The sequence below is a fragment of the Tyto alba genome, unplaced genomic scaffold (genome assembly GCF_018691265.1).
Source record: "Tyto alba isolate M040663 unplaced genomic scaffold, T.alba_DEE_v4.0 Super-Scaffold_8, whole genome shotgun sequence".
Classification (NCBI taxonomy): domain Eukaryota; kingdom Metazoa; phylum Chordata; class Aves; order Strigiformes; family Tytonidae; genus Tyto; species Tyto alba.
Genome location: NW_024881329.1, coordinates 22,334,711 through 22,346,444, shown reverse-complemented (window position 1 = coordinate 22,346,444; position 11,734 = coordinate 22,334,711). Strand labels below are relative to the sequence as shown.

At 57.1% G+C, this 11,734-nt stretch overlaps 1 protein-coding gene across 2 annotated transcripts; it reads left to right on the top strand.

Moving 5' to 3' along the window:
- Positions 1-335: 335 nt before the first annotated feature.
- On the top strand, positions 336-8,967 carry ETV3 (ETS variant transcription factor 3). 2 transcript variants are annotated; one of them, XM_042785498.1, is made up of 5 exons: positions 336-373; positions 1,569-1,631; positions 2,663-2,900; positions 5,041-5,156; positions 7,711-8,966. In XM_042785498.1, exons 2-5 carry the CDS (start codon positions 1,586-1,588, stop codon positions 8,883-8,885), a joined length of 1,575 nt encoding a protein of 524 aa, XP_042641432.1. In that variant the 5' UTR covers positions 336-373; positions 1,569-1,585; the 3' UTR covers positions 8,886-8,966. The 2 variants fall into 2 exon arrangements, with proteins under 2 accessions (XP_042641432.1, XP_032849871.2); XM_032993980.2 differs by lacking the exon at positions 336-373 and having other exon boundaries at positions 1,389-1,631; positions 7,711-8,967.
- Positions 8,968-11,734: the final 2,767 nt, after the last annotated feature.

The window sequence follows — 11,734 nt, the reverse complement described above, 5'->3', positions numbered from 1 at the left end:
CATGGGACCCTCCACAGCTGGATCCCCGCACAGCTGGATCCCCGCACAGCTGGATCCCGCTCACTCGGGTCGCGCCGCCCCTCCCCCGCCTCCGTCACGGCGCGGGGAGGGCGGGGCCGTACGTGCGCGCTCCCGCCGGGCCGGGCCGGAAGCGGAAGCGCGTGGGCTCGTGCCCGGAAGTGTGTGGGCGGTGGCGGCGGTTCCGGTTCCGGCGGCCGTGCGGGGGAGGCAGCGGCGGCGGCGGCGGCAGCAGCGAGGCGAGCGGCGCGTTCCCCGCATCGGCACCGCGGCCCCGGGCGCGCTGCGCCGGCCCCCCCCCCCCCCCCCCCCGCTGCACCCGCCGGACCCGGCCCGGCCCGCGCCGCCCCCGCAGGTGGGTCCCGCCACCGGGCGCGGCCGAACCGCCGCCGACGCCGCCCCGTACGCGCAGGCTCGGTCCCGCCGGGGCCCGGCTGCCGGCGAGGCCTTGGCGGGTGGGGGGGGGGGGGGGGGGTCGGTTACCGGAGCGGGGAGGCCAACCGGGAGGCTCTCGGTCTCGGTTAGCGCCGCGGCGATGCTGCGGATGGAGGGGGGAGGATTAACGGGGAGCTCCCGGTTACCGGGCAGGGTTAGGGCGAACCGTAGCGGGAAATCCTCCCGGTAAACGTAGGAAGCGGGTCGGGGGAGGGGGGGGGCCGGGCCCGGTAACCGGGAGGGGGCGGGGGGAGGCCCGGGGGTGGAGGGAGGGGGCGGGCGGCGGTGCCGCGGCTGCCCCGCCCGGGGCAGGGGCGGGAGCGGCGGGCAGGCCGGGGCAGGCCGGCGGCGGGGGGGGGGGGGGGGGCTGTAACGGGAGCCCGGGCCCGGCCGCCGCCGCGGCGCCTCCATCTCCTCCCGGCAGCCATTTACATACTTTGAACATTTCCAAGCAGGAAAGGCCGGCGGGGCCGCAGCGGGGCCGGTTCCTCCGGAGGAGGGTGGCTCGGGATCCCGCTGTTGCTCCCGGAGCCTCTTTTTTTTTTTTTTTTTTTTTTTTCTTTTTTTTTTCTTTTTTTTTTCGGGGGGGGGGGGTTACAGACACGCGCACCCCTTGCTCCGTTTCCGCGGCGCTGCCAGGTAGCGCTTCCAGCCGATCCCCCCCTAAAGCGATTGGAATCAGATGTGCCGCCTCCAACGGGGATCGGGAACCGGGATTTTCTCTTCCCCCACCCCCCCCCCCCCCGTCCCCCCTTTTTTTTTTTTCCCCTCGCTGGTACATCTGGGCGAGCTCAGCAGCTTGTGTATTTTGGCAGCGGAGCCCGTCTAGGAACAGAAGACAAACTGTGTTTGGCTTGTTTTGTCTGTCTGACGGCCCCGCCGCGCTGCCGCGGTTCGTTCGCGGGCTTTAACGGCCGGGCAGGAGGGAGGCAGGGATTAAACGCCGGCTTTTTGGAAAGACAGACGGGGCTGATTATGGTCCCGGAGAGCCCGGGCGGCGTCTCTGGGGACGGGCAGGGTTACGGCTGGAGGTGGCCTCTCCGGAGAAATTCCAAGTGCCGCCTGCGATAATGGCGTGTCGATGTCGCTGATGCCGATTTCCTTCTGTTTTGCAGTCAGCAGGAGGGAGAAAATGAAAGCAGGCTGCAGCATTGTGGATAAGCCAGAAGGAGGAGGAGGTAAGGAAGTCTAAAGGCTGAGTTGTTCAGCTGTTACGAATTCTTTTCCCAGGATAAAGGAGCTCAGGCGGGATTAATTCCACCTCTCCCCGAAGCTCTCGTACGTGGGCAAAAGCCGCGTGCGAGCGAGGGTCGGTCAGATGCCCGGCCGATGGGTTGTCAGCGCGGGTTTAAGAGCACTGGGTTTAATATACAAATAAATCTCCCTGGGGCTGTTCTATTCGTAAGGATTCGGGATCTCTGAGGTGGATCCCCTCCAGTCTGGCAGAGCTCGTGCCTGGTTTTGTCTCCCTCGCAGCCTGCGATAGCGGGGTGGGTGGCGTCGGAGCGTGATGCGACTTCTTCCACGCTGCTGGAGCCTGAAATCGTGGCCACGATGATTTGGGGGGAGGAGAGAAGGGGGTGGGGGGGGAGGGGGGGCGGAATTAAAAAAAAAAAATATATATATACCCTTGCGTTAGTAGTTGTGCTGGGAAACTATTCTGAGAAAGCCGAACTTGGCAGTCGCTCAGAAACATCTGCCGACGCAGGCGAAGCTGGAGCGGGCTGCCGTGCTCTGAAATAAGGGGAGCTGGAGGCCCTGAGAGCCCCCCGCCCTCACCCCCCCTCGACATGGGCGCACCGAATGCTCAAATCGGGATTCTTTGTGTTATTTCAGCCACCTGGAGTCCAAATTGTAGCAGCGTCTCAAGCTTTTGGGCTCCTTTCCACTGCTGCTCACGCTTACGGCCCTTTCGGTTTTACCATTTTTTTTTTGCGGTGTTTGGGGATTCTCCAAGGAGAGGGGGCTAAAAGGAGTAAGAAAATGAGCAGCTAGAGTAGGAGAGCCAGGTTTCTCTGCTTCCACACTGAATGTTTAATAGAATTACAGCCCCCGGCGATGCTCTGTGGTCTTGCTCTGGAGAAAACATGATAAACACCCAGTAGAGCTTGGCAGTTGTAAGCTTCTGTTGCTGTCTGAATTACTTTTTATTTATTTATTTATTTATTTTTAAATTTTTTTTTATTTTTAATTTTTGACCCTTTCCAAGGTTATCATTTCCCAGAGTGGGCTTACAAGACCGAGTCCAGCCCCGGCTCCCGGCAGATCCAGTTATGGCATTTCATCCTGGAGCTGCTGCAGAAGGAGGAGTTTCGCCATGTCATCGCCTGGCAGCAGGGCGAGTACGGGGAGTTTGTCATCAAGGACCCCGATGAAGTGGCCCGGCTGTGGGGCAGAAGAAAATGCAAACCCCAGATGAACTACGACAAGCTGAGCCGGGCGCTCAGGTGAGCAGAAATTTCCACAGAGGTGAGGGGCTGGTAACGAGCCCTCCTTCCCTCCTTCCCTGCCTCATTTGGGGAACTGATTTAAATATTCAGACCCTTTTTCGGTGGCATCTGCATTTCTGGGGGGGGGGGGTTGTATCAAATTTTGAGCTGTGGGATGCCGGATTGCTCGGGTAGGTCTGACTGTACCAGGGTGTGATTAGAGACACGGGGGAGGGAGTCCTGGGTTCACCGTGCCGTGTTCTGCGTCACCGTGTAAATTTGCACCTCCAGTTCAGGTGGTTATTATCAGGATGGCTTCCTTCCGGGGAGCTTTTCTGTCTCTTTTCTCAGCTTCCATTGCTGCTGCTGGCTTGAGCAATGAAGGTGTGGGAGGAAACCAGAGGTGTTACTCTGTTATCACACCATCAAGGGTACCGTTTCAGAGAAAGCAACTCCCCTTTCTAACATAACTTGTACTTGGCCTCTCTACCACTAAATCTGTGCGAGGCAGAGGTTTGGTGCCAGTCCCATGGCGAGGGCCTGGACTGGGTGTTTCCCGAGCCCCGATGACACGAATTTGGGTTAATCTTAAGGATGCACCTTGTGCGAGACAGGGGCTTGCGCATTCCTCGCTTCACAACTCCACAGCCTCCAGTACAACTTTGCCCTCTTTTCTTTAGACCCTCCCCTAGCTGGTTTTATTTTTCAGTTATCTCTGTGTATTTTGAAGTCGGGCAGTGGAAAACTAGCGTGACCCTCTGAAGTATTTCAGCATTTCAAGCCTGTCACCTGCAGGAGTGGCTGGGTTCCCGACAGGTTCTGGCATTATCAGTCTGTAACGTGGACTTCGCTGCCTTACGCCCTCTGATACCTCCTGGGTGGAGCTGACAAAGACAAACAAGGCAGCAAACACCAGAGCCTGTGCTGGAACAGGAAGGAAACAATAAATTGAATGGCACCGAGGCTGTAATTGGTGCATGGGAGGGGAAAAATAGCCTCCACCTGCCGACACTGATCATGTCTTGGCATCTGGGTGCCGGGGGTGACAGCGGCGGGGCGAGAGCGCTGCGGGTACCGGCAGCTGCTTCGGCTCGGGGCTGCCTCGTTGGGTTGCGAGCTGTGGCAACGGGGCAGCATGTGTGTGTGTTAATCTGCCTCCCGAACACGGCGTGTGGTGGCGATGAGCCGCCCGTAACGCCTTTGTTTGTACACCAGGATGAGGAGGCTGAGGACAAACAGTGTCGGCGTAAGCGGGGAGGAGGCTGCGGTGGGGATTATACCCCGCTGTCTCCGTGGCCGAGTTTTTTCTGCCGTGTAGGTGAGGAAGGGAGGCTGACCAGCGACCAGGGCCGGCTCCGAGCGCCTCCAGCCCTGCCTGCAAAAGCGAGGGAGTGTTTTTAATCCGAAGGGGTGAACAGAAGGGAAGGAACTTGCTCGCAGGCATGGGAACAGCACAAACCAGCTCTCCCGATTTCCAGCCTGATGCCCTGTGCGCTGTTACAATACCCTGGGTCTGGAAGATTGCAGAAATAAAAAACAAATCTGAGGCTATGGTCCCTTTTGCTCAGCTCTGCCATCGCATTGAGTTTTCTTCTGCCCCAGCCCGGGTACACGTTTCCCTCTTTCAGGTTCTGTGTCTTAGCACAGGTCCACCTGAATTTTCCCCTCTTGTTTTGGGTCCTGTAATGCTCCCCTGGCAGTCACAGCCCACGTGGAGTGACCGTGCGTGTGTCACTGGCTGTGGGGCACTGGGGCAGGTGGGAATAGGGAGGGAGCGCCAACACCATGTGAGGGGCTCGTACGAGACCCCCCCAGCCCGTGGCACCAGTCCCAGTTTGGACAGGGGTAAGAACAGCATGTACAGGCTTGGCCTGTTGTTCAGCTTTCACTTCCCTTCAGGATCTCACCTTTTCCCACATGTTCTAAGGAACATAATGACCTGTAAAATGGTTTGAAACCTGCTGCTGAAGAATGTGTTATAAAAGGAGTGGGTGTAATTTGGAAACTTCCCGATTTTCTTGTATTAATAACATAAATTCTCTGGGCAACTTCATTTTTGTAGCTACGGCAGAGGTGGATGTGGATGGCGCTAAAAGAAACACGAGGCCTTTTAACAGGTCACCACGTGCTTTGATCGATCTCTAACTTTCCTTAACAGATACTATTACAACAAGAGGATTCTCCACAAGACAAAGGGCAAAAGGTTTACCTACAAGTTCAACTTCAACAAGCTGGTGATGCCCAACTACCCGTTCATTAACATTCGCCCTAATGGTGAGTTGGGGGGGGGGGGGGGTCGGGGCTGCTGGTTTTAACTGTGGCTGCTCCTGGAACGGGGGCAGCCCCTGCAGCTCCCCTATCACTCATCTACACTTGAAAGACCGCCGGGGCAATCAGCGCTGCTGTGGTGGGAATGGCTGGACAGTGATAAAGCCTTATCTGGAGCGTTCTTTCCCTGGGGTTTGTCTTCAGGGGAGACTGGAGGCATTTTGGTTTCCTTTTTGAGCTCGCTTGTTGGACTGTCTTTACAAGCGCCGTGGGTTTGCTCTGCTTTGCTGTTGGGGGGGGGGGGGGGCGGGTGTCCTTGGGATAAGAGGGTTTTAGCTCTGTTGCAGGGACCTTGCCTCACTCACATGCTTGTAACGTAAGTTTATGGTGCCATATAAATGTGACCCTTCTCGACAAGGAGCTTAGAGGTGCATGCATGTGAGCACTATCAGAAAGTTCGCAGCTTAACAGCAGTTTGCTCTCCTCCCTGCATCTGCAAAGGCCCCTTGTTTGCTTCAGTTCTGCTCCTTTTACATCAAAAAGAATGTCCTTTTCTCAACCGACTTCTATCTAGAGTTCAGAGGAACGTAACAGCCAGCACAGAGCAGTTTTCAGAGCGTAGTAACTCATCTGAGTTTGACTAAAATCACAGGTATTTCTCGATTCTCCCTGTGGCAGAACAGCGTGCTGACGTTCAGGATAAGGAGAAAGAGTTTGGGAACGGAGCGTAATTGTTCCCTTCTCGTCCTAAAAGGCCTTTGAGTCTCTTGCCAGGAGCAGTAGCAGGAGTTCAGTCTGGGTTTGTCCCAGAGTCAGCAGTACTGCTGTGGTTTCTCTGGAAGAGGGTCCTTTGTTCACAAGATCCTTTTTGGTGGAGTTGAGTACCCCCGTAGCTAGATTTCTACAGCTGGGGTGATTGCCTCCATAACTGCACAGCCACCACGCAACCAGGGAAATTAGCGGCCATCGAGTCCATCAAAAAAAAAAAAAAAAAAAAAAAAAAAAAAAAACCAACAAACCTTCTGGAAGTCATTACGGCGAGGCCCGAGACTGCAAACTCTCCACAGCAAAGAAAGCGCGAACGCAGAGGCGCCTGAACCAGCCTTTCTCACAGCACTGTGCGCTTAGTTCTCACCTCATGAAGAGTGCCCCAGGGGAAGCCTTGAAGATTCGTCTAGCAGGGAGAGAGCAGGGGAAAGTGGGGTTTGAATGTTGACTCTGAAACCCCGGCGGCTGAGAAAAACAGGTTACGTGTGGGCAAGAGTATTTCTCATCGGTGCGGTGCTCGTGTAGCCTGTGCCTACGGTACGGCGGTGGCTGCTCGTTGATCTTGGCAGTTGAAGCGACCTGCATCCCTCCCCGCCCCTGGGGAGTCCCAGCCCGGCTCGAGCACAAATGTGATTTCAAGGCATTGTCTTCGAAGCAAAGAGTAACCCCCAAACCGGGGCTGGGAGAATAGAAATACTCATCAAGGCGTTCTGCTTCACCTGAGTGAGACACGTTGCCTGTGTGGCAGTGGGGAGAAGGAAATGTATTCTTCAGGAGTCCTTAGCCAAAGCATGGGGGTGTAAGATGTAGTATGAAGCTGCACTGCAGATCTATAATTACTTGCAGCAACGAGTCTGGGCAGTTCCAGCTCAATATTGCTCACTGCTGTTCCTTTTCCCTGTTTGCAGCCACTCCCTCCTATCTCTGGGGCATGCATTTAAAAAAAGAAGTTTGGAGAACTGGAATGCACTTGTCTAATTACAACCTGTTTTCTTTCCTTCTGGCTGGGATGGGGGTTGGGATATCAAACCTGTTTGGGGCACTGGAATCAGGTTTCTTCTCTCTCTCGCGCAGTTTTGAAGGGAAGGGGCGGGGGGGGGGGGGGGGAAGAGGAAAAAAAAAAAAAATCAACGGGTGTGTTGTGGAGGTGAAAAAGCGGGTGGCAGAATTTGCCTCAATATGGCTCATTATGGCAGGAGTAAGTTGTAGACAGGCGGCTCCGTAGGCACGGAGGTGGAAGAGGAGCCAGCGAGAGCTGGCAGCGTTACTGGCAGGAACGTTGGAGAGGAGACATCTTCCCAGAAAAGCACAAATCGGTGCCTTTTCAGTCAGCCCCGAGAGCTTGAGGTTTACCAGCAGCGCTTCTGCCGGTGGCGTTGGAGCGCGATTGCTTAACCAACCGTGCTCCTAACGCACCAGCGTCGAGACGTTTTCTGGTTAAACCAGAGCGGGGAGGTCAGGGGAGGGCATCCGAAAGTGGAAGTTGTTTCAGTGGCACTGGAGGTTCACGAAACCTCAGCCGGGGCGGCGAGAGGAGCTTCACCCCCAGCAGTGGCGAGGTTTTGAGGTGGGCAGAGGAGACTGGAGCTATGCAGGGGAAGGGAGCAGATGGGGAAGGCACCTCCCATCTAATCGTCGTCTGCCAGCGCGTGGTATTTTTGTGTTACTCTTCCAGACGCCTGCGGGTGCAGCCCTCTTTACCTGTGATTTAACTCCCTGCGCTCTTAACTCGCTGGTGCTCTTTCTCTTCCCACCCACCCCCCCATCCCCCCCCCCCTTTTCCCTGTCCCAGGTGTCGTGCCGCAGAGCGCTCCTCCTGTCCCCACGGCTTCGTCCCGTTTCCATTTCCCCCCGCTGGACAGCCACTCTCCCACCGAAGATGCCCAGCCCGGCCGGTTCTCCGGCGGGTCCCTGGTCCCATCCAACCCCGAAGCGTTGGGTGACGGCGGCGAGAGGAAGCCGGACATGCCGGAGCTGGAGGACGGCTCCTCGGATTGGCGCCGTGGCGTGGATCTCATGGCCTCGCGCAACGCCGTGGGCGCTGGCAGCGTCAACCACCAGAAACGCAAGCCCGACATCATGCTCCCGCTCTTCACCAGGCCCGGGATCTACCCGGATCCTCACAGCCCCTTTGCCGTGTCCCCTCTGCCGGGGCGCGGCGGGGTCCTCAACGTCCCCATCTCTCCTGCGTTGTCCCTGACTCCCACCCTTTTCTCCTACAGCCCTTCTCCGGGCCTCAGCCCCTTCACAGGTAGCAGCTGCTTCTCTTTCAACCCCGAGGAAATGAAACACTACCTGCATTCGCAAGCTTGCTCCGTCTTCAACTACCACCTGAGTCCGCGGACTTTCCCCCGCTACCCGCTCATGGTGCCACCACTACAGTGCCAAATGCCCCTCGAGGAGCAGCCCCAGTTCCCCATCAAGCTACAGCCTCCGCCCGTGGGGCGCAAAAACAGAGAGAGACTGGAAAGCGCTGAGGAGCCGGCGGCCCCCCAGCTAGCTACTCCTCCTCCCAGGGTCAAGGTCGAGCCCGCGATGGACAAGGAGGCAGAGTCCGAAGAGCCACCGCTGAAAGGAAAAGACAAAAGTGAGAGAGAGGAAGGCTCCGGAGTGGCAGCCAGCCTGGAAGAGGAGAAGGGGCCTGTGTTTGCCCGCCCAGCTGCCCCGTCGTGGCACCCAGCCCCACCGGTGCCCAGCCAGGCTGGCTTCTCGGCTGAAGAAGCCCAGGAGCAAGGGGAGAGCAGCGGGGAAAAGTCATCTGCCGGAGAACCGGGGGCTCAGGAGAAGAGAGAGGACGCCCTGATGCCTCCCAAGCTGCGTCTCAAGCGCCGCTGGAACGGTGACCGGCAGGCCGACGGCCCCGAGGAACGCCCCAACGGCCGAGTCCACTGGAACGGGGCGCTGGGCAGCCCGCACCTCGCAGCGGGGCCCAAGGCCGTGCCGGCCACGGCTGCCTCCGACACCTAAACCCGGGGGGGGGGGAGTGGGGGGGCCTCGCCGGCCGGCTGTGCTGAAAACATCTGTGTATTTATGTAGCAAGGTTGCAGAGCGTGGGGGGGGGGCGGGCGGGGGGGGGCTGGGGCTAGCCTGGTTTGGTAATTCTAGAAATTAGGGGGGGAGGGGGGGGGTTGGGGGGAGGGGGGGTGTTGGGGGGGGGGTTGTGTTCTTTGTTTTCGTTGTTGAATTGCAGGTGAGACGCGGTTGTCTTGCTCCGATCAGGAGAGGCGAGGGAAGCCGGCCGCCCTTGCGCGCGAGCTTCAGACCTTGCACGAACTCCAGCGGGGTCGAGGCCTCCACCGGGACGGAGGAACTCCAGACACGGTCTATTTTATATACGCTCTAGTATTTATAGAAGCAGGAATCTCCAAATTCATCTAGTTCCCTTTTATTTTTATTTTATTTTATTTTTTTTTTTGGTTATATACGGAGCCTGGTGCGATGGTGGGAGAGGATTTCCTGCCCGTTCGCGGCGTGCCGTGCGTCAGCCTCGGAAGCCGTCTGTATTTTTGGGGGGGGGGGGGGGGGGTTGTGGAGCGGTTTGTGTGTGGAACGGGAATTTTGCACCGTCTGCGGAGCGGGGAAAGTTGCAGAAAGACACAACCCGGCAAATCACCGGCGCGCCAGCGAGGTGGGACGCTGCTGGAGAGGGCGCCGCGTTCCCGGCCGGCGGATCTCGGTAGCGCTTCGGGATGCGTTAGTCGTCCTTTTCGCCTTTCTGAAATACTGCAGAAGCCATGAGCAAAATATTAAAAAAAAAAAAAACAAAAAAACAAAAAAAAAACTTTCAGGGAAGGGAGTGGGGTGGGAAAAAAAAATAACCTAATGCCTTTAATATACGCATTAAAATGTACCCTAGGTTTTTTTTTTTTATTTTTATTTTTATTTTTTTCCCCCCTAATTGTATGGGTGGAGTTGGGAGTGATTGGAAGATTAACACTGAACTGATTGTGGTGAGTTCATAGAGAAGGAATGACAGGAGCTTTGTTAAACCTTATTTCCCTTTGTTTGGTTCCCCTATCACTTTGACTCATGCCTTAACTACGTGTACACTTTATGCGAGCGGGGTCTGTTGACAGAAGCAGCCTGGGCGAGGGCCGGGTGCGCTGGGCCGAGGTTGGCTGTCGCGGAGGTTTGGGATTTTGCCCGGTGAGACGGAAGGAGCGACGGAGAGCGCGGTGGTTGCAGGAGGGGCGGCCGTGCCGGCCGGGCTCCCTTTCCCCACGCCGGGTTCGAGGTGTAAATCTCGGCTGTGTTTTTGCTGTAAATCTGCCGTTTCCCTCCGCGGCTCCGTTTCTCATTAGGCTGATGAACTTTCGGCTCCGGATTATGCCGAGGGAAGCGCTTGTCTCCCGCTGCGTCGGGATGAATCCCGAAGGAACGATTCCTTGAAAGGAGCTTGGAAACAACCCACCTCCACGGGGTTGGAGCTGTATCCAGAGGGAGCGGCTGATTTTTTCAGGCGGTTGTAGGCGAGGGGCCGTGCGCGGGCAGATTTCTCCGGTCGAGGGCTCGGTAACCGTTGGAGGAGGGCAGGGAGCGTTGCGTGAGCACAAGGTTATTTGCAAACTCGATTAGGCGGGTGGTCGGGCCTCGCCGAATCGAGCTGTCATACCAGGAGCGATCCCGGGGGGGGGGGGGATGCGGGAGCTGGAATCTGTTTTCATGGGTGAGCGTGGGGCTTCCCCTCCTCAGCCCGGCACCTGGATGTATCCCCCCCCCCCGCCACGGGCGGAGCTGAGCGCGGAGTAAAGTGTGGGGGGGGGGGGGAAGGAGCCCCTCGATCCCGGCCCCGGAGAAGGGGAGGGGGAAATCAGTGAGTGAACTCAGGAATTAGAAACACGAGGCCTTTCCCATCAGTAATGCATATCGTCACCCCTCCAAGTGCCGGAGCCCGCGGGCGCCGCTCCCCGATGGGGAGGGGGGCTGAGGTTTGGGGGGGGGGGGGGGGAGCCGCCCTTCTCGCCCTTCATTTAAGGCAAAAAAAAAAAAAAAACAAAAAACCAAACCCAAACCACAAAACAAACAAACAAAAAAAAATGGAACTGTTGTTTGGCTTTAAAAGTTTGTAATCGGTTTGGGGTGGGGGGGGGGGGAAGCTGGGGAGGGGGAGGGAGGGAGGGAGGGGGTGTTGTCTTCATAGCCATTGCACTGCAAACCGGGAGCTCCGCGTTCAGGGATAAAGGACTCAGGTTCTCAGGACAACGGACCAGAGAGCGGCTGCGGGTGATGGGCTCCGCTTCGGAGGGGCTGGGGGGCTGGGGGGGGCAACAACTGGGGCGTTTCTGTGTGTGCACGCGTGTGTGCACGCGTGTGTGTCCCCCGCCACCGTCACCCGCGTCCCCGCCGGCTCAGGGGGTCCCCTCGGTGCGAGGCAGGGGCTCCTCCCGACCAGACTTCACATTGCCTAGCAGCAGCCTCGGAGGAGGGCGCTTATAAATACATTTTAAATAATAAATGAGAAGAAAAAGGAAAAAAAAAAAATATATATATTCCGATGTGCCAAAATATTTAAACTTGTAAAGTTTAAATGGTTGAAATCTCAACGTCCACCTGTATTAATTAATCAAGAGCATGTTAATGTTTAAACCATTTTTTTGCTTTGTTTAGTCATAGAGAATCTGTAGGAAAGAGACTTTAATCGGACAACCAGCAGTAAGCCAAGATTTGGGGGGGGGGGGGGGGGGGGGGGGAAGAAAAACAAAAAAACCCCAAACCAAACGATGAAGACGGGGCGGGGAGGGTTAGCCACCCATCTCCCCGCAGCGGTGAGCGAGCCTGGCAGAACTTAACGAGCTGCGGAACTTAACGAACCACCG